Source organism: Littorina saxatilis, linkage group LG5, assembly GCF_037325665.1.
Source record: "Littorina saxatilis isolate snail1 linkage group LG5, US_GU_Lsax_2.0, whole genome shotgun sequence".
Lineage (NCBI taxonomy): Eukaryota > Metazoa > Mollusca > Gastropoda > Littorinimorpha > Littorinidae > Littorina > Littorina saxatilis.
Window position 1 is genome coordinate 41,602,660 of NC_090249.1, and position 22,188 is coordinate 41,624,847.

The 22,188-nt window shown below is 42.3% G+C and overlaps 1 protein-coding gene across 1 annotated transcript; it reads right to left on the reverse strand.

Moving 5' to 3' along the window:
* Positions 1 to 109: 109 nt before the first annotated feature.
* Positions 110 to 22,185, reverse strand: LOC138967153 (NIPA-like protein 2). The gene is made up of 11 exons (XM_070339656.1): positions 22,017 to 22,185; positions 19,918 to 19,986; positions 19,099 to 19,270; positions 18,033 to 18,092; positions 17,702 to 17,754; positions 10,244 to 10,312; positions 9,276 to 9,372; positions 8,450 to 8,674; positions 6,425 to 6,488; positions 5,503 to 5,609; positions 110 to 4,167 (listed from the first exon to the last, which is right to left on the reverse strand). The coding sequence occupies exons 1-11, from the start codon at positions 22,059 to 22,061 to the stop codon at positions 3,920 to 3,922; spliced, it is 1,209 nt and encodes a 402-aa protein (XP_070195757.1). The 5' UTR covers positions 22,062 to 22,185; the 3' UTR covers positions 110 to 3,919.
* Positions 22,186 to 22,188: the final 3 nt, after the last annotated feature.

Genomic DNA, 22,188 nt, shown 5'->3' on the forward strand with positions numbered 1-22,188 from the left:
TGCAGAGAGAGTGATTGAGAGTGTATGTGAGGGAATGCGTAAGGGAGGTTGATTTTTTAAAACAAGCTCAGATATTTTAATATTTAACATCACATGAAGAGCCGATGAATGTTTTTTTCTCTCCTTTTAATGACATATAATAGAACCAGGAAAACATGGGGGAAATAAAAACAATGCCTCAGAAGAACAATACATCTTCAGTACGACAGTATAAACCAGTCACAGAAATCACAAAATAAAATGCAAGAATCACCAGACATTTCACAACAACTTTTTGGAATTGCAAGATTCTGTTAATAACATACAGTAGTCTGAATCACGTAGGAAGGAACTGGTAACTATATGCAGTCAAGAAGCACATACGATAAAGGAAAAGACAAAGCTAAACAACACTGGGTGAAAAAAGAAAAGAAAGCTGCTAAATTCAGAGATTTTGCATCCCCCTGAGCGTATCTGAGATTTGAATCCATAATTTTTACTCCAACATGCTTGCTTGTATATCATGTATTTGACTGACACCTGACATAATTAAATCAGATTTTACAAACATGAATTTTTAGTGTATCTCCAAGAATTATCAGAATCATGTACTGATGGAGAGGCTAAGATGTAATAGAGTTAAATTTGTCATAGACCTTCTTGACACATCTCGGTCTGTATAGAAAATATGGCAAGGTCAATTATTGCTATTTCTTTGAAGAAACGGATAACATATTTTGAAGTGCTTAGTCTAGACTGTTTTACATAAATATCTTTGGTAGATTATTCAAAGTAAACATTAAAGCATTTTGAACAGCACCTCAAAACAAAAATAAGTTGGCACCAATTTGAAGAGATATATTTATAACATGTACTCAATCAAAAACTGTACATCAAACATAACATTTCTGGTATGTACTAGTATCCTGCCATTCTCTGTAGTCCTCATCCAAAATACTGCCTATTCTGTAACAACCATAATCAAATCTTAATTATCAAGTCAATGGACAAATAAAAGCTCAACAAAGAATGTTGATATTGGCCTCACCATCTTCACGCCGACACACACTTAATATTCAATAAAAATATGATGTGTAAAACCAATTAATAAACACAGAGAAGCAAACAGAACTTCTGCTCGGTGTAATAAAGAACAAAACTTGATCTTCCTTTATAACACAGTAATAATGTAAAACATGATTACATTTATATTGCTTTTCGCTGCTGTGAAACAAACAAAGCATGTGGAAAACATGCCAATAAAACAAAGAATATCACAATTGGAAACATGCTAATTGTTAAGATGTACCGAACTAGACACACTGTTAAATATTCAAATACTTCAGTAGTGTAAAACTGACTAGATATTAGCATGTGTTGCAGAGATAGAAGGCAAAAATAATACTTTAAAAAATCATATCAAAATGAACTTGCAAAATGTAAAACATACACACTTTATTTAACAAAGTGCCCTATAATTTAGTATCATCAGTCACCTATGGGTGCAGTAAATACAAACAAATAAACAGCAATAATACAAATGATTGCAAGTGCTCAAAAAGTTGTCATTTTCTTGACGGATACATTCCTCACGGAATACATCATAAAACAGGTTTGTTCACAATTCGTTTCAGATCTTCAAAATGTAAACAAAAAGCAAAATAAATCAAAACTGGAAAAGAAGAAAACAAACAAATACAATCATTGTCCACATCAATTGCTCCGTCCACTTGGAATGTGATCAACAAAACACATGCACACACACACAAACACACATTATGATTCTGAGAAATACATTGTAAACAATAAAATGTACAAAATAAGCAAGCACTGTACACACACACACACACACACACAAACACACAATAAGATTCTGAGAAATACATTGTAAACAATTAAAAAATAATAATGAGCAAGCGTGTATGTAAATAATCAGTTAAATCTTATTAACCAAAAATCTTGAATTTATATAGATTGTGGAAAATGTTTACTTAATGACCAACATTCTGTTAAAAATTCCACGTAAATTTTCATTTAAAATGTTTTAAAAATACAAAAAGCAGAAGTATCACACTTAAATAAAAACTGATGTTAAATAATATCCTGAAACATTTAGTCTAATACCTTTAGTACATGTACACCAAAGGCATTTGCAACAACAAAAATTCTTCAGATTAAACATATTACCAACAAAACTCGTAGAAGTTTCAGCAATTAAATACAATTTCTGATACAGCTGGAAGAACATGGGATTGAAAACAAAATTAAATTTGGCAACGTTCAAAAAGATCAATCAATAAGAAATAAAATTGTTTGGTTTAAATCCAAAGAAATCCTGTGATCAACATATACACGTGTATTTGACAGGAATGACTGTCTAACAACCCAAAAGGTCAACAACAGTTCTAACATTTTTTCATTGAAACCCTTTTTATTTTGAAATTTACAAACTGTCACAGCTGCACAAGACATGACAAGCTGTCAGAACATAAAACTGTACAGTACATACTAACATAGCCATTAATTAATACATCAACTAAGGACAGAGCAAAAAATTATACCAAGTTAATTTTTTAACCGTGCACTCTGAGAACACAAAAAGACAGTACATGTAAATAAATGAGTAAACCATATTTGTTAAAAGACCTCTTTCACTGGCACAAGATCACAGTGTAAAGCTGCAACAAATTAGACTGTTTATGGGTTATGCAGTAAAAAAAAATCAAATCTGACTTTTTAATACAATCAATACACCACTGAATATATTTGCACACCTATTGAAGACAACACAACATTGCAGTCTACAAAACTAGTCCATCCATATAGCTTCAAAGCCATGCATTCAATGCTGATTAGACAGATCGAGAGTGATCGAAAACACGCTGTTTTCAAAGACAGCAGTCTACCAAGAGTGCCTGTACATTTTGAGATGGCCCAACATACCAGCTAGTGCAGCCCACATTGTGTACAGTGTGCATTTTCAGAAACACTCACAGCTAGCCGATTGAGTAAATGCATGCACCTGTTTGGAAACAGGACATTTCAATCCTGTGAGCAGAATGTCCTATATTGTACAATTTAGCGGAGAGAGAAATGTCCTACGGTACTTCAGGGGGTACCACAGTGTGTATAAGAGTGGGTGTAATGTGCATGTGTATGCGTCCACACGTTTGTCTGTTTCTCTGTCTCCATGCCTGTGTCTTTCTTAGTGTTGGTCTGTCTCTATCACTCTATATATATATGTCTGCTTCTCTGTCCATGAGTGAAATGTCCAGTAGGAAACTATCCTGCATCGACATATTGAACATTTACATGCAGAACTCTACTGACGTAAGCTGTAAGCTATAAGACTGGACATGCAAACACATTGCGAATGAAGAGAAAGATGATAAACGCATTGCAAATAATTATTCAATGTTTGCATACTGTCCTACAGCACTCAACCTAATCAAGCCGTACATTTTGAGCAGACTGGACATGCAAACAGGTGCACAATGTTTGCATACAGCACTCTGCTGAGTCAAGCCGTATGTTTTGAGCAGACTGGACATGCAAACACGTGCACAATGTTTGCATACAAAACTACTGAGTCAAGCCGTATCTTTTAAGCAGACTGGACATGCAAACACGTGCACAATGTTTGCATACAAAACTACTGAGTCAAGCCGTATGTTTTGAGCTAACTGGACATGCAAACAAGTGTACAATGTTTGCATACAGCATTCTGCGGAACAGATCCATACATTCAGAGAGGAATGGATATGCAAACAGTGTTCAACATTTGCACATAAAGTGCTCTCCTGAGCCAAGCGGTAGGTTCTAAGAAGACTTAATTTACACACAAATTCAGTAGTTGCGCACACCTATATACTGAGTCAAGCTGTATGCGTAGATAGAGGACTGAACATGCAAATAGTGTTCAAAGTTTGTACACAACCCTCTACTGTGTGGAGCCGTAAGTTTTGAGAGGGCTAGCCATGCCAACAGGTGGAGTGGGATCCGCCATCTCTCGCTCCTCCTCCCCAGCTTGCGCAGCATCCTCCAACTCATCGGCGAGCGTGATGGGAGGGGGGTGCTGGCTGGAGAGGATGGGGGTACGGTCGCTGGTGTCCTGCTGAGGGTCGATCAGGTGTTCCACATCACCGTGCGGCTGCACTCGCCCCACGTTCACGTTGGCCAGCATCCATGCTGCGATACAATACAATACATTACAACACATTCAGATACATTAAAATACAATACAATATATTATGATACAATATAATACATTATGACACAATACAATACTTTACATTATGATACAATACAATACATTCTGATATGATACAATACAATACGATACAATACAATAATGTCACACGCTTTCCTTCTTTGCCACTACTAAAGCAAACGTGTGCAAGATTGTATGTTACACACTTTGGAGCATGTGCAAAAACGGATTCAAACTCGAACTCATCCCTCCAAAAGCCCCAAAATGCACACACGACTTTTATTTCTCCTGCTGTTATCGTTTCTTCTCTTTACAAATTCTTCAACGCTCAAAATACTGAAAACGGCATCCCAGACGACAGTACTGTTTCCATACGCGAATATAGCTGCCCTTGGAAAGTGGCTCGCTCAGGAGGCCTGTTAGTCTGACACTATAAGGACAGAGTTCTGAACATAGATGACAAAGATTCCGGAATGAACAAACATTTCGCGGATGCAGACACAGAAAGACGTCATGAAGAATGCGATGCTTCAAAAGATACAGACTGTGACGATGACTGTGACGTCATTCACTTATACCGAGACGTCATTCACAGTTGTTCGGTCACTTCCGTGAAAAAGTAGATCTCTCCACAATGGCTGCTCCTGTGTTTAGGTTTGTCAAGCTTGAGTACACAAAACGTGTTTGTTCTCTCCTCTGTTGAAGCTGTGAGACATAAATCCTATTCCGACTTGGTCGTGTGACAGAGTTTTCTTCCACACTCGATTAGCTGATGTCCAACTCAGCCTGACGGCTTCGTTAGACAATCAATGTAATCTCGTGTGGAAGAAAACGTCTGTCACACGACCAAGTCGGAATAGCAGGTACTATACAATACACCATAATACAATACAATACTAATACAATACAGTACAATACAATTCATTCACAGTGTTGTTCCCAGACTCAAAGGACAATAGGTTAGTTGGACGTGGATTGGAAATATCGGAAAAATGTCCAAATGTCCTGGCTATCAAAACATACTCTATCAGAAGACCTCCTTCATGTCAAAACTTTGCGATGGTCGCCCAGCCAGTGGTCGGAACAATGGACGTGTCAGATCAAAAAAATTATTACCGTACACCTGAGGAGGTTAAATTGGAGTAAAGGTCTTCAGGAAGTTGACTTCGGGCTTATAATTAAGGACGGCCTTTACAGCAAGTAGATGACTAACTGAATAAAACAAGCAAAAGATTTTCAATATGCATAATCTCAGCTCTTCATGGAGAATTTACTTGAAAATATGCACCATTTGTACTCTACGCAAGGCTCACCTGGCACCAGTTCAGCAGACACTCTCTGCGGAGCTGCACCCTGTTTGACCACATCAAATAGATTGTCCACTGTGATGAAGTACACTGCTACAAATGACAGCAAACATCTGAGAAGAAGAAGAACAAGTCGCGTAAGGCGAAAATACAACATTTAGTCAAGCTCAGTCAAACTCACAGAATGAAACTGAACGCAAAGCATTTTTTCCGCAAGACCGTACACTCGTAGCATCGTCTGTCCACCGCTCGTGGCAAAGGCAGTGAAATTAACAATACAGAAAAGCGCGGTAGCGGTTGCGCTGAGGAGGATAGCCCGCTTTTCTCTGAACGTGTTTTTAATCCAAACATATCATATCTATATGTTTTTGGAATCAGGAACGGACAAGGAATAAGATGAAATTGTTTTTAAATCGATTTCGGACATTTAATTTTAATCATAATTTTTATATTTTTAATTTTCAAAACTTGACTAAATGTAAAAACAAGCAAAAGAACACTGTAATGGAGTAGCGCACCACTGACATGGATGCGTGTGGCATCTGAAAACTCTGGACAAAAAGTATTTGGAGTAACCATATGAAGGCAAACTTTAAAATATGAATAAACAACTCCTGCTTTGAATTTCTTTTTTCTTTTTCTTTAGACACACTACTTGGCTGAACTGAGACAGTACGTGGTCTGACTTAAGGCTCCTTACATATCTAAGTGCTTGATTTAGCACATCCGAAGGCCCAACGTATGTCAAAGAAAATCTCAAAGATTGCTTTGCAATAACAGAGATAAAATAGCGAAAGGCAGTCATACTCAAGCAATCTGGACCACTAATAAAACAAAAATTACTTTAAAATTGTTCATTTGGTTCTTAAAACTTTCTGAGTAACAACCAATAATGATCGCAAAACAAAGGAAAAAGGTGTTGGTTTACCCCAATATAAACATCCCGATGTCCATGCTTGTCATCCCATTAAACTCCTTGTAGAACACAATGCCTGAAACATCACAGCAACAACAAATGAACACCTGTTTGAACATTTCATCAAAGCATGACAGAGAATCAGTTCACATGGTTTGACAAGGCTGACATCAGATAATTTCAGGTGCTCTCAAAAAAGAAACTGACAACACTGAGCATTCTATCTAAATTGGTTTAACAGGGCTCCCCATAGACGCTCCACCTACAGGGTCCCAGGACCCCAAACTTTATGGCAGCACATTTTTTGACAACAGTACCAATGGTACACATGATACAGGCATGGGAATTGAAAACAGTAAAAAAAGGCTGACATTTTGAAAGTTATAGCAAAGTCGACGATGAGAAGCGCCTAGCTCTGCTCCCCCCCCGCCCGGAATGTTTGTCTCCAAAGAACCCAAATGGTGCAATTTGGTGTTATCTGAGCTCCAAGTGTGCCATTAAATTCATTTTTTAGAACCAGTTTTGCTTTTCCCATTTATTTTTTCGGCGGACACTTATGCTTTTTGTGCGGAACAAAAAACAATTTCGGCGGAAATTAGCCTTTCGGCAGACAATTCCCATGCCTGATGATATTAGATATGTAGTGCATAGTTTGGGGAGCCCTGTTCAAACACGTTCTCACACACACTCACATACAAACACACACACACACACACACACACACACACACACACACAGACAAACTCACACACACACACACACACACACGCACAACCACAACCACACACACACACACACACACCACACACACACACACACACACACACACACACACACACACACACACACTGACTGAATTTCCCCAGTATACATCTACAAAAACAGAGGTATACCTGCCATGTGATTCCCCTCTGATGAGAGGAGTCTTTCTTTCTTTCTTTATTTGGTGTTTAACGTCGTTTTCAACCACGAAGGTTATATCGCGACGGGGAAAGGGGGGAGAGGGGATAGAGCCACTTGTCAATTGTTTCTTGTTCACAAAAGCACTAATCAAAAATTTGCTCCAGGGGCTTGCAACGTAGTACAATATATTACCTTACTGGGAGAATGCAAGTTTCCAGTACAAAGGACTTAACATTTCTTACATACTGCTTGACTAAAATCTGTACAGAAATTTACTATTCTATACAAGAAACACTTAACAAGGGTAAAAGGAGAAACAGAATCCGTTGGTCGCCTCTTACGACATGCTGGGGAGCATCAGGTAAATTCTTCCCCCTAACCCGCGGGGGGATGAGAGGAGTTTTATCTCCCAATACAGGACATTTGTCATCCCTTTGTCTATAATCCTGACCACAATATACCTGTCATGACAGGCCACCCGCAGTGTAGGGACCTTTTTGGCTGGTCTCAAGGGTGTCCTTTCATCACAGGTACCACGGAACAAAACCTTCCAGAAAAAACCTACAAAAACACTGAACAAATAGCCTTCTTCTTCTGCGTTCATGGGCAAAAACTCCCACGTATACTCGTGTTTTTTGCACAAGTGGGGGTTTACGTGTTTGACCGTTTTTACCCCGCCATTCAGGCAGCCATACGCTGCTTTCGGAGGATGCATGCTTGGTATTTTCGTGTTTCTATAACCCACCGAACTCTGACATGGGTTACATGATCTTTTCCGTGCGCACTTGGTCTTGTGCTTGCGTGTACACACGAAGGGGGATCTTCTTCTTGTCGTTCGCTGTTAGATCGTCAGTCCGGACTGCAGGGCGAAACATTCTGTCACGAAGGGGGATAAGGCACTAGCAGGTCTGCACATAAGTTGACCTGGGAGATCGGAAAAATCTCCACCCTTAACCCACCAGGCAGCCGCGGCCGGGATTCGAACTCACGACCTTCCGATTAGGAGGCCGACGTCTTACCACTGCGCCACTTCGCCCGTCGAACAAATAGTTTTCGACAGACAAAAAAACAATACCTTCCAGAAAAAATACCGACAAAAACACTAAACAAAGCCTTCCATGACGTCCAACCCACCTGCCAAAATTGCACTCATGGTGAAGAAGACAAAGTTGGTTGGCACGACAATGCTGGAGTTGAAGTTCTTCATGGCCTGGTTGAGATACTTGACCTGGATGACCGCTGTGGCTACCATCACCACCAGCATTACGTACAGCACCGGGTGGTTGAACTGCGGGTAGCCGCTGACTGAGATCTGGATCATGCCCGACACCGCCTTGGCCGATAGCACTGTGAATGAAGCTGGTAGCAAAAAGGATAATGACATTTTGTAAAAAAGTGTACATTTAGGAGGCAAAGAGACAGGCACACAGGACAGACACTAGCAGATGCACATGTGTGCAAACGTGCCTAGACAGGCACACATGCATGCACACACACCTACACACATGTACACACAAACTATAAAATAACCTTACATTAAAAAAAGACACATCAAAGTGCACTCCAAAAGTTTTTCAAATATATAAAATCACACTCCAAAAGTGGCATTGGGTAGAAAAATAGCAAAAACAAAACAAATACCTTTAAAAAGTCACTAACATTTAGCACAGTACTAAAGAGAGAGAAAACACTGCAGTTATGTCCTCACATTGCTGAAGGGAAATGGTAAAGATATATATAACATACTAATGCAGTAAAACTTATAGTTTTAAAACCTCATAAAAACTTTGAGAAAATTAAGTCTTATAACGGAGAAATTATAGGTCATGCAAAATTATAACGGAGATTAATTAAATAGAGACATTATGAAGAAAAATGCTTGGGAAACAAGGTCTTTAAAACACAGGGAGTCTTTAAACGGAGCGTCTTAAAAAGAAGTTTCCCTGTACTAATTCTTTACCAGTAACGGATGAGATGAGCAGAAAGATGACAACATGTTTCATCTTCAGTCCGTAGAGAAGAAAGAGCAACACACCCAAAGCTCCTAACTCCAAGCACTGGTAACAGATGAATCACACAAATTACAGATTATAACAATATTTTCAACTCATCCTATGATTAGGTACATCAATTTTCATGTAAGCTATGATATTCACCACAACATTTTGTTGTTGTGTTTTTGTTTGTATGTGTCCGAGTAAAAGGATGCTCTTCTTCCATGTAAAAGCCTGGACTCACACTGCCAGCCAGTCAGTCTGTCAGTCAGCCAGCCAGCCAGCCAGTCAGTCAGCTAGTCAGTCAGTCAGCCAGCCAGTCAGTCAGTCAGCTAGCAAGTCAGTCAGCCAGTCAGTTAGCTAGCCATGAAGCCAACCAGTCAGCCATTCAGTCAGTCAGTCAACCAGTCAATCCGTCAGCCAGCTAGTCAGTCAGTCAGCCAGTTAGTCAGTCATCTAGCCAGTCAGTCAGTCAGCCAGCTAGTCAGCTAACCAGTCAGTCGGTCAGTTAGCCAACCAGTCAGCCAGCCAGCAAGCCAGTCATGTAAAAGCCTGTACTCACACTGCCAGCCAGTCAGTCAATCAGCAAGCCAGTCAGCTAGCTAGCCAATCAGTCAGTCGACAGCTAGCCAATCAGCCAGCCAGCAGACAGTCAGCTAGCTAGTCAGTCAGCTAGCCAGTCAGTCAACTAGCCAGTCAGTCAGTCAGCCAGTAAGTTAGCAAGCCATGAAGCCATCATAGCTTTCAGACTACCAGTCATCCAGCCAGCCAGCCAGCTAGCCAGTCAGTGACAATTCTTTATTCATCAAGGATAATAAATTAAGCAGTGATCTCCTATTTTACATCTGGCCCTCGATCACCCTAAGAGGGACTAGTCTACAATGGCTAATGAATAAAGAAGCAAAGAAACCAATTGCTTGAGAGTCAAACTCACCACATATATAATGAAAGAGACTTGCTCCAGTGCAGAAACAACTTCTTTGGCGTTCATAACAACCTCACGCTGAAAAAAATCATCACAATATAAGGAACATGTTCATCTTTTGGTAAAATAATACACTTAGTCACACACTTAAAATGATAAAAGATATCATGATTTCTTGCCCTGCTTCTTCTGTTGGGTTGCCTGCCTAAAACTTGGCCATGAAACAGAAAGCAGCAAAATCGAACTGAATACGTAACACAAATATCTGCACATCAATGCATGAAGGCAAACCAGTCATCAGGGGGGGAGTCACACATACACGACACAAGGCCCGCGCATTGAAAATGAATAAAAAATGGAAAATAAGGTCAGTGCGTCGTTGTGCGCCCAACTTTTGTCGCTGTTTGGTCACACATACGCAACGCACAGCCCGCGCATTGAACATTAATTAGAAATGGAAAATAAGATCAGCGCATTGTTGTGCGACCAACTTTTGTCGCTGTTTGGTACAGTGCGACCCCCGTGTAAAGACCCCTCAATTGAAGACTTCGTCCCTTTTAAGACCTTTGTTTTTAAGATTTTCTGTTAAAATCCTCTGTAGATTTACTCCCATTTTAAGACACCCTCCTTTTTAAGACCCGATTTTTTTCAGATGTTTTTAGATCGTAAAGGGGGGTTCCACTGTAGAAGCTAGCGAGTTGACAACGAATACACAGCGTGTGCTCCGCGTGTGTCCGGCGTTGGTCTAACGCGCTCTGCGCGTGTCTGGCATCCTTCTGGCGTGTACATTCATGCGCCGAGCTCCGCGCACATTTTTGTGCATGCTCAAAAATCCCGACGCACACAGCGAATGACAACGAATGCATAGCGTTGGTCCAGCGCGCTTGACGAACGAGTAACGAATAATGACGCACACCCAGCGAACAACAACGCACTGGCCAAAATTGCGATTTTTTTCAGTGCGCTGGCCATGCGCCGTGTATGTGTGACTCCCGCATCAAATTCAATAGAGTAATTTCTGTAACTTCTGGTTTGATTTTTTTACTTCTGAATTAACAACCCAAAAAGAGTCCATACTATATAAAAATTGTATCATGTCGTTTTTCATCATACATCCTTCAAGCCTTCTAAAAATACACCAGAAATTTTACTGATCCTGCTTGCTTGCCTTTGTCTCAGACCTGTCAACCTGTACGGTTTTCCCGTATTTTGTATGGGATTTACTCAAATTTTGGTGTGTACGGCGTACAACGCCTAGCTGTACGGGTAAACCAAATTGTACGGGAATGGTACGGGAAAATTCAAAACCCGAACAAAGATTCGAAACCGATCATCAGATTCGTTTCTGTTTAGCAGACGACAACAACTAACAGAAAAAGACTCAGTGTAACTGAGCTTGTGCGCATGCGCAGAAGGTATCATAGAGGGCGCTGTGTCCCAATCCGCTACTTCCGTGTCGCGAGATTTGGTCTTTGTTTTCACAACTTACTTCAGCAACAGACAACGATTCGCGTCACTTTTCGTGCTACAACTGAAGATGGAGAGGCCAGCGAAGAAAAGAAAGAAAGCCGGACATGGTCAGCACATGTCGGAGTGGGAGAAAACGTACTTTGGTGTCGTGCGATCATCGGACAAGGGAAAGGAGTACAGTTTGTGCGTGCCATGTGGCTCGCTCATCAAAGTGAAAGTTGCTGCTTCTGGTCACTACGACTTGAAGCAGCATTTTGAAATGGCGGTACACAAACAATCATTGATTCGTTCGAAACCTGTGAACCAACATTTCCAGAAACGAGACAGCCGCCTTCCAACGGAAGAAGATGTGACACAAGCCATTGCCATGAAACCATTACCACAGTCAATCTGCTTGCCACGGCAAAGTCAGCTACTGCTACCTACAACGAGTGTCATGCTTGAAGTGATCTAGTGAGACTGGACTGTGATTTTTCCTGGTGAACTGTAGTACAAAGTAGTTGTGTGGGTGTGACTGTGTTATACATTTAAGCTTAAAGTTGTAATGTTGTTGGTGTTGAGTGCGAGAGAGTTCATACAGCAGCACAAACACACGTGAACATGAGGCTGATCCAGTTCAACAGTGTAATATCAAAATAGAAAGGCACAGAGTTGTAGTGTGAAGTCGTTGGACCTCGTGCAGACATCGCATGTAAAGTTCCCGGATGTACATCTAGATCCTGCGCAAAGATGCGCAAAAGCCTAGGACACTACATCCCTCCTCACCTCTGAATAAAAACACATTTGTAAAACTCCGTTGAAAGCAAAGCTGAAAAATAAAACAATACATCTCTGACCGACACTTAGGTGAGATAGGATGAAGTGAAATTAAAGTAAAAGAAACGCATGCAAACTTTAAATTTTAAAACTAACAAATGAAGCAAAAGTCATTTCGCAAAATTGAATCCGCAAAGGTCATTCATAGTCTTGCAAGTACTGTGGCAGACGCCGCACCCTGGACGACCTTCTGGGTAAGTCAGGCGGTGGCTCAGGTGACTCAGGTGGGCAGGTATCAAACTGTGGCACAGTGAGTTCTACATCTTCCGGCTCTGCATCAGGACTGACTTCGGGCGGCTCTGCATGAGGAGGCATTTGCAACGGGACCTTCTTGAAGAACGAGGAGTTGCGTGTGACCTTGCGACCCCCTCCATCAGCAGTGACCATGGACCCTTTGCGTGAGGTCACTTTCATGGGGGTTGGAGAGTAGTGAGGGCAGAGTTTGTTTTCTGGGCGCTGTCGGACGAGAACTGGGTCACCGACTTGAATGTCAGGTTCTGTAGCTCTGCGCTTCACATCAGCATATTCCTTCATCTTCTTTTTGTTGACTTCATCCTGAAGTCGGATCTTCTTGTCAAGCTTTGTAGGGGACGTCTTCTTGCTGATTTCAGGCAGCTTGATTTTCATCTTCCTGTTGAAGAGCGCTTCAGCGGGGCTCACCCCAGTCGTGCTGTGGGGAGTTGCACGATAGTTACGCAGAAACCGATACAGTTCCTGCTTCCAGGCTTTCTTCTCCACTTGTGCTGCCTGGACGGTCTTCTTGATGGTGGACATGAAGCGTTCAACACCTCCGTTTGCTTGAGGCCACAGAGGTGTAACTTTGCGATGCTGAAATCCCAAGTAGTCTGCAAACTGTGCAAAGTCATGGCTGTTGAAAGGCGGACCATTGTCGGACTTGACAATGTCTGGGACGCCGTGGCGAGCAAATATTGCATCAAGTTTTGGGACTGTAGCCTTGGCGCTGGTCGAAGTGAGGATTTCAACCTCTGGAAACCTGGAATAAGCGTCAATAGCAACAAGGAGGTATTCTCCAGAGGGGAAAGGTCCACAAAAGTCAATGCTGACTTCGGACCAGGGACGATCTGGAAGGGTGGTCATCTTGAGGGGTTCTGCGGGGTGATCTGGGGTTGTCGAGAGACAAGCAAGGCAGGACTGGACTTTCGTCTCGACAAGACGATCGATGTGAGGAAACCACACCTTTTCTCGTACGAGCTGCTTCGTTTTGACCATACCCTGATGGCCTTCGTGGGCAATATCGATTGCTCGTGACTGTAGGCTTCTAGGGATCACAATTCTACTCGAACGCAGGAGGACGTTGTGTTCGTCACTGAAGGAAAGTTCATCTCGGACAGTCTTGAAGATGTTGAACGAAGTGATGTCAATGTCAAAGTCATGCGGTGTGCACCACTGTCCGGACTTGAGAGCTCTAGTTACTGCTTTGAGCGTTGGGTCAGTTTTCGTTGCTTCAGTGATTTCTTGCAGAGTCATGGCCTTGGGGACAGTGTGACTCAACAGGAAGCTGATATATTCGTCTGCTACTTTAGACTCATGACGTGTAGTAGCGTTGGCGTTTTCAGTGGGATGACGACTGAGATAGTCAGCTGGGTTGTCACTCCCAGGTCGATACTTGAGAGTGAAGTCGTACGCTTGCAGTCGAAGATTCCATCGTTCGATGCGACTCGAGGTTCTTGATGTGGGCTTGTTGTAGATTCCCTCTAGTGGCTTGTGATCTGACAACACTGTGAAGTGATGACCGAAGAGGTAGAGATGATAGTGTTCGCACGCCCAGACGACTGCAAGGGCCTCTCGCTCCGTTTGAGAATATCTGGACTCCACGTCTGTCAGCGCACGGCTGGCGTAAGAGATGATGTGTGACATATGCTTGTCGCGTTGTGTAAGAACAGCTCCGATGCCGAAAGGACTGGCATCCACCAGGACCTCTGTTTCAAGGTTGGGGTTGAAGTAGGACATCGTTTTCACTCCTGTTAGTTCAGTCTTAAGGCGGTTGAAGGCGGCTTCTTGGTCTGGACCCCATGTCCATTCCACGTTGCTCTTGGTCAGATCTCTCAAAGGTTTTGTGATGTTGGCGTAGTCAGCGATGAAACGTGAGACGTAGTTGGTGAGACCGAGGAAGCTCCGGACTTCTTTGACGTTGGTTGGAGTCTTCATGTTTTGAATCGCTGTCACCTTCTTGGGGTCTGGGGAGACGCCCGTCTTGCCGAACATGAAGCCGTAGAACTCAATCTGATCCTTGTTGAATTCACACTTGCCTTTGTTCAAAGTGAGATTCTTCTCCAAGAGCCTGTCGAACACCCGTTTCAGCGCTTGATCATGTTCTTCTTGGCTCTTGCCGTAGATGAGGATGTCATCTGATGTGTTGAGAGAGCCAGAAATGTCTGTCAGCAGTTCAGCGATGTGATTTTGGAAAATCTCAGCTGCAGACGTGACACCAAAGTTCAGGCGTTTGTAGCGGCGAAGCCCTACATGATTGTGTTGAGAACGTTGTTATGTTGCGCGATTCTTCATCCAACTCCAACTGATGATAACCAGAGTTAAGGTCAAGCTTGGAGAAGACAGTGGCTTGGTTGAGCTTTGACAAGATGTCGTCAATCGTAGGCATGATGTGACGTGTTCTCTTGATGGCTTGATTCGGAAGGCGCATGTCGACGCAGATGCGAATCTCTTCTGGCTTCTTCGGCTTCGGTGCGACGACGATCGGAGACACCCAGGGCGTTGGGCCGTCTACCTTTTCAATGACATCAAGCTGCTCGAGTCGTTTGAGTTCAGCTTCAACTTTCTTCCTCAGGTGAAAAGGGATTCGACGATGAGGTTGCGCTGTGGGCTGAACTGACTCATCTACGTAGAATTTGACCTTGACATCTTTCAGCTTCCCCATCCCTTCAAAGAGTTGAGGAGTTTTTTCGACAAGATGATCAGCGACCGTTTGGGGTGGTGCTGATGTTGATGTGGCAAACGTGTAGTGTAGGAGTTCAAGTTCTTGTGCTGTCTTTGCGCTGAGAAGATTTCCACATCTGGCGTGTGGTGTTGACTGAACAACAAAGAAGGTCGTGGTGACCCTGGTCTTCTTGTACGACACTGTCGTCTCGAAGGTTCCTCTGACCTTGAGCGGCTGGCTGGAGCCGTAGGCAAAGATGTTGGTGGAGGTTGGCTTTATTTTCAGCGCTGGGGCATTGATTTTCCGGAACACGTCGTCATCGAGGATGTTCACTGATGCCCCCGTGTCGATGAAGAAGGGAACGGATTCCCCGTACATTTGAAGGTTGACTTTGGGCGTCTTGCTAGTGACAGATGAGACCCCATAGGCATACTCTGACTCTGAGCGTTCTGAGTCTGACGAATGTTGACTGGGTGAATCTGCCCGTGTGTTGATCATGCGAGCGTCGTGCGATGCGTTGGAACGACCTTGAGGTTTCGAGCGACAGACCTTGGCAAAATGTCCCATCTTCGAACAAGATCTGCATTGTTTGTCGCGAGCGGGGCAGCTCGTTCTTGAGCGACAATGACCTCCACACCAAGCGCAAGGACGAGAACTGGTTGTGCCTCCGTGTTGGTGTGACCATGATGTCTGACCACGGTTTTCTTGAAGAGGCTGCTGCTGACTCTGAGTGTTGCTTCTTCGTCCGCCTTGCTGGGGGTGCTTGTTTCTGTAGACTGCATTCACAGCCTCGTCAGCTTCCATTTCTGTTGCTTGTACGTCAGAAATTTCAAGTGATCTTGCTGTCTTGAGAAGATTCTCTAACTCCATTTCATCTCGCAGACCTCGGCGGCGCAGGCGTGTTGAGGTGCAGCCTTGCAAGATTTGACTCTTGAGTTCACGATCTGTGTTGGTGAAGTCACAAGTTGCAGCAAGAAGTCTGAGTCTTGTGCAAAAGTTGTCGACAGTTTCACCAGGTTCTTGTTTCATCTGACGAAATTTGAAAACCTCAAACTCAACATTCTTCTTTGGTTCAAAGTAGGTTGATAGAGATGTCTTGACTTTGGCGTATGAATCATCAGCATTGCCCTCATCTTCTCCCTTCTGTGCAGCCGAAAATGATTCAAAAATGTCAAAGACTTCCTCCCCAGCATAGTGGAGCAGTAGAGCTCGCTTTCTGGCACCATCAGTAATGTTCATTGCTGTGAGCAACACTTCGAATCGTTTCAGCCATTTCTTCCATCTTTGGCCTACTGTGTGTTCAGTGGAGGAAGAAAAGACAACAAACTTGTCGAAAGTTGGAAGAGCAGTAGCCATGTCGACAGGTGCAGCAATATTTAAGTCTAGATTTACTGCCGCTTCGTCGTTGTAACTGAATGTTCGGCGTACCACAATGACAGCGTGACGTCACTTACCTGTGTGTCGATCTATTTTCACTGTTTTTCTCGCCGGAATGACTCGTCGCCAGTGTAATGTTGTTGGTGTTGAGTGCGAGAGAGTTCATACAGCAGCACAAACACACGTGAACATGAGGCTGATCCAGTTCAACAGTGTAATATCAAAATAGAAAGGCACAGAGTTGTAGTGTGAAGTCGTTGGACCTCGTGCAGACATCGCATGTAAAGTTCCCGGATGTACATCTAGATCCTGCGCAAAGATGCGCAAAAGCCTAGGACACTACAAAAGTGATCTGGAGAGACTGGACTGTGATTTTTCCTGGTGAACAGTAGTACAAAGTAGTTGTGTGGGTGTGACTGTGTTATACATTTAAGCTTAAAGTGATCTGGTGAGACTGGACTGTGATTTTTCCTGGTGGACAGTAGTAGTTATGTGGGTGTGACTGTGTTATAAATTTAAGCTTAAAGTGATCAGGTGAGACTGGACTGTGATTTTTCCTGGTCAGTGGACAGTGGTAGTTGTTTGGGTGCGTTTTACAGTAGTTGTATGTATTCATTAATGCTAAATCAGATGTGTTTTATGAATACAAAATAAATGTTGAGTATTTACCAGCTGGTCTTTCTTCTTTTTTATGTCGTGCGAGGGAATTGCGAGTCTTGCGTGTGAACTCAGGTTTGCGTGTGTTCATTTTTTGGGAGTGTGTAAGGGATTGTTGCCCTGATTACAGTTTCTAATCATATTAGTACAGGTTGGCCTTGGAAGGGGTTGACAGGTCTGTTGTCTCCCTTTATTTTACCCCCCACCTGCTTCAACTTAGCATCCTGGGATACAGACAAACTTCAGCTTACCTGAGAGGAGAATGTAACGATGAGAAAGGCGCCAATGATTGCCACAGCACATCCTGAACATTTACAACATCAAGTCATTTTATTACTGGCAATATGTTTATTTCTGTTTTCAATCATTTTCAAAGCAGAACACACACCATCATGAGCAATTTTCATTTAAGTACATGTAGTTACAATATAATCACAAATTCACAGTGAAAAGAAGAAAGAAAATCTGTAACTAAATATGTATGGACAGACAGATTCTTCATGACATAAATCAATTTATACGCAAAAATAACCTTTAAGTTTAGCTTTCACTTTATCAAACTGACTGTGGACCTGTACTCACCAAACAGATTTTCTGGTCGAACCTTTTCTTTCAGAAAGATGGCAGCCAAGAAAAGATTTGCTAAATGGAAGATAAAAAATGTCAGCATATTTAAAGTTGAAAACAATATAGGCTACGAAACAGAAGCACTCACACATCCACCTCACACACTACGCTCAAACCAGAGACAACATTTAACCCTTACACCCCCCTCCCCCCACCTACTCTTTCTCTGCAAAGGGCCATAGACATTCAGTGAGAAATCTTAATGAATACATTTTTCTGACAGGCGCAGTGGCGTGGTGGTATGACGTCTGCCTCTTAATCGGAAGGTCGTGAGTTTGAATCCCGGCCGCGGTCGCCTGGTGGGTTAAGGGCAGACATGTATCCAATCTCCCAGGTCAACTTTGGTGTACACGCAAGCACAAGACCAAGTGCGCACGGAAAAGATCCTGTAATCCATGTCAGAGTTTGGTGGGTTATAAAAACACGAAAATACCCAGCATGCTTCCCCTGAATTCGGCGTTGCATGGCTGCCTGAATGGCACGGTAAAAACGTTCATACACGTAAAAACCCACTCATTCAAAAACATGAGTGAACGTGTGAGTTTCAGCCCATGAACAAAGAAGAAGAAGAAGAGAATACATTTTTCACACAAAATAAACATGCACCACAATCATTGTTTGTTTGTTTGTTTGTTTGTTCGTTCATGGGCTTTTACGTGTATGGCCGTTTTTACGCCGCTTTCGGAGGAAGCATGCTGGGTATTTTCGTGTTTCTATAACCCACCGAACTCTGACATGGATTACAGGATCTTTTTTGTGCGCACTTGGTCTTGTGCTTACGTGTACAGACGTCGAGGAGAGTCTGCACACAAAGTTGACTCTGAGAAATAAATCTCTCGCCGAACGTGGGGACGAACTCACGCTGACAGCGGCCAACTGGATACAAATCCAGCGCGCTACCGACTGAGCTACATCCCCGCCCCACCACAATCATAAACCACCACTTCGCACCAATTACCCCACACCCTTCCCAAAAACACACATGCACATACACACACACATACACACATATATTCCAGACCTATCACAGTCGTGGTGCCAAGAGGAGCAACCAAGGATGCAGGGGCAAAACCGTAGGCTGTGAAGTTGCCCACTTCTCCCAAACCCATCAGGACCAAGCCCAACCACCATAGCGGATCCTTTGTGTAATGACGCTCCACCTCGCGCTGGCTGTTCTTTACATGGGTGTATTTCTGTAAGTGGAAAGTTAAATATGAAAGCAGTCTCCTTACTGTCAACACTAAAAAGCCCCCTGTTTTCTCTTACACAGCTGCCTCGATCATGCGTACAGTAACACTCCCTGTCATTGTATGCAACTTTATTGTAGCAGAGGTATTGGAATACAATTACATTTTAAAACAAAATGAGCCAAACTCATATCAATAATCAGAAGAAAAAAATCGAGAAACTTTACCATTACTATAGTATAATCTAAATAAAATAAACACCTGACAAAGCATGCATTAATAAGCTCAAACGTCAGGTCCAAAACAAACACGTACCTATAGCAGGACATGCCTATATGTCCATCTTGACAATTTATGTTTTGTTGTCTTATTTCAGTTGAATACGTCTTCTACAGAGCTGCATCCAGCATTAGAAGCTAAGTCTGCTAACAATTTTCAAATGAAATACTTTCAGACGGAAACAAATCTGCATCATTCCTCCTATGTCTTTGACATCTAAGATGATCAATGACAAATGTAACATGGTGGGTTGTCTTGAAAACATGATTCTTTCTACTTTCAGGCCTTTGGATCACCACCAATTACAGAATATCCACAAGAAAGAAAAACAAATAATTGACAATATGGTTAAAAGGTACATGTATCATACAAACCTGAATATTCAGAGAGACACTAATCAGGAGGTTCCCACATATTGCCAGCCCACTTCCAAGGAAAAGATCCTGGAATAAAGTTGTAAAAAGAAAAAAAATGTTGTTGGGTTTTTCCTTTTATGAATATCTAATGCATATCACTATAGGAAGGATAGAAAAAATTCCACTTTAACTTTTCCTGGCTCATTAAAACTGATAATATCAAACACAGCTGTACTGACTGCAAACAATGGGTTATCTAATGCTATCATTTTCAACCAACTAACTTTAATATTCATAAAGCACTTTTTCATGCTTCACCTGCGAATTTCACGAATACTGATATGAACTTAAAATGTATTAAATGACATGAACAGAAAATTTTTCAAACCTTCAATGGGTGATCATGTTTTGCAAAGTTTGTGCCATTAGAAAAGTTCCTCATGATCACAGGTCTACAAACCAATTCAACAACTCAACAGATACAAACATTCACTGAATGCACCACATAAAAATTAGCACAGTCCTGTTCATCATGACTGTACATACATTTGTGACCAACTTAAATGCCAACCACATGATACCTATTTGACTGTACACATTTGTACACCCACTCTGTCTAAACCTTTAAGCCAACAATTAACAGACTGAATCAAGGTAATTATCCTGCTCACATATATGCACACGTGTACCTCACATCCATAAATTATCAGTCGTCACCAAGTAAATACATATATATGTGCAACACTTTGCTTTGTATTGATTCATTTGACTTAATTAGGAAACATAAGCAACCCCTCGGGATACCAAAAATAACTTCAGCAAGAATCCCCATCTCATCTCAGCAACCAAGCTTAAAAAGCGCATAGTATAACTATATTGAGTTTTATCGTTGGTGTACTTAAGTGGTGATTGTTTAGTGTCTGGCAGGCAAAAGCACATATGTGACCCTCCACCACGGAATGAGTCGCATGTCCCCTTTGCATGATTTTCATATTTTTACATTTTCCTCAAGAGCTTTTTATGCTCTATCCAGTTGTGAAAACCGTTTTATAAAAGAGTGAAAACTGTTTGAGTTATAAGCCTGTGACTATAAGGTGACCCTCACACTGTTACCAGACACTCCCCAGACTTATATTAAGCCTAGCGCAGAACCGCGCGAGGTGACATGCGACTCATTTCGTGGTGGAGGGTCACATATGGCTCAGTGATTCAGACATAAGAGATCGCAGGGCCGGACTAAGTAAGTAGTAGAGGGGGGGTTATACAGATGGGGGTCCAGGAGCTGAACGTTTTTTGATGTTTCTGGAGGGAAAGGAAGCCTCTCCTTGAACGAAAAAGGTAAATTCGACAGCAATTAGCTGTATAGGCAATAAAGAAGAATTGATCCAGATGCAACCCCCCCCCCCCCCAAAAAAAAAAAGCGTTTGGGACTTACATGCTCAAGCCGGGAGGGGGGGGGGTTGCGCAACCCCTGTAACCCCTCCCTAGTCCGGCCCTGGATCGACAGTAGAGTGAATTATATATCCTTGCTTTAACTCGGACAATAATTGGAGGGGCCTATCACTAGCGTTGGGTGTGTCACTGTCAAAAACACTTGGACAGCATGCAGCCCGTGTGAATTTATTTGTCTGAGAAAAGGCAAGGGCATACATTCTTACACAACCCATACAAACCCGATGGAGCTAATTATCACCAAAAACCGCCTATTAAGTTGAAATTATGCAAAAATGTATCAAACATCAAACCATGTGGCCCGAAAGAAAGAAGATCTTTCACCCCCCCATCCCCCAACATTCCAACCACTTTATGTGTGAGGCTTACGATCTACCAATATATTTTGTATCCTGCTTTATAGCAAGGCATGGTTCTCATTATACTTTATGGTTCTCATAATGTTGGCTACCTTTCCGTTTTACCAGGTATGTTTTAACGTTTAAATATTAATATAAACTCAAAGTGTGTGCATGTGCATTTATAAATATGCCATTTTTGTTCAAAAAGCTCTTAATCTTCCACACACCCATTCCCGCTATAGTATAAGCACTAGTAGTACAGTAATAGTAAATTGTATAGTAATACCTCAGCAGACGAATAACCTTAAAGAAAAGGAAAAGAACCTGTTTTTTCAAAGGAGCATTGTCATCATCGAATGCAGGTGCCATTATTGTTTCTGGGAACTACATTCAATGTGCACGACTCCGTTATAGTCGATGCAGCAAGAGATTCAGCAGCAGAGTAATGCAATCTGTCCAGCTACTGAAACTCTCATCGCTTTCTCCGCCATGTTGC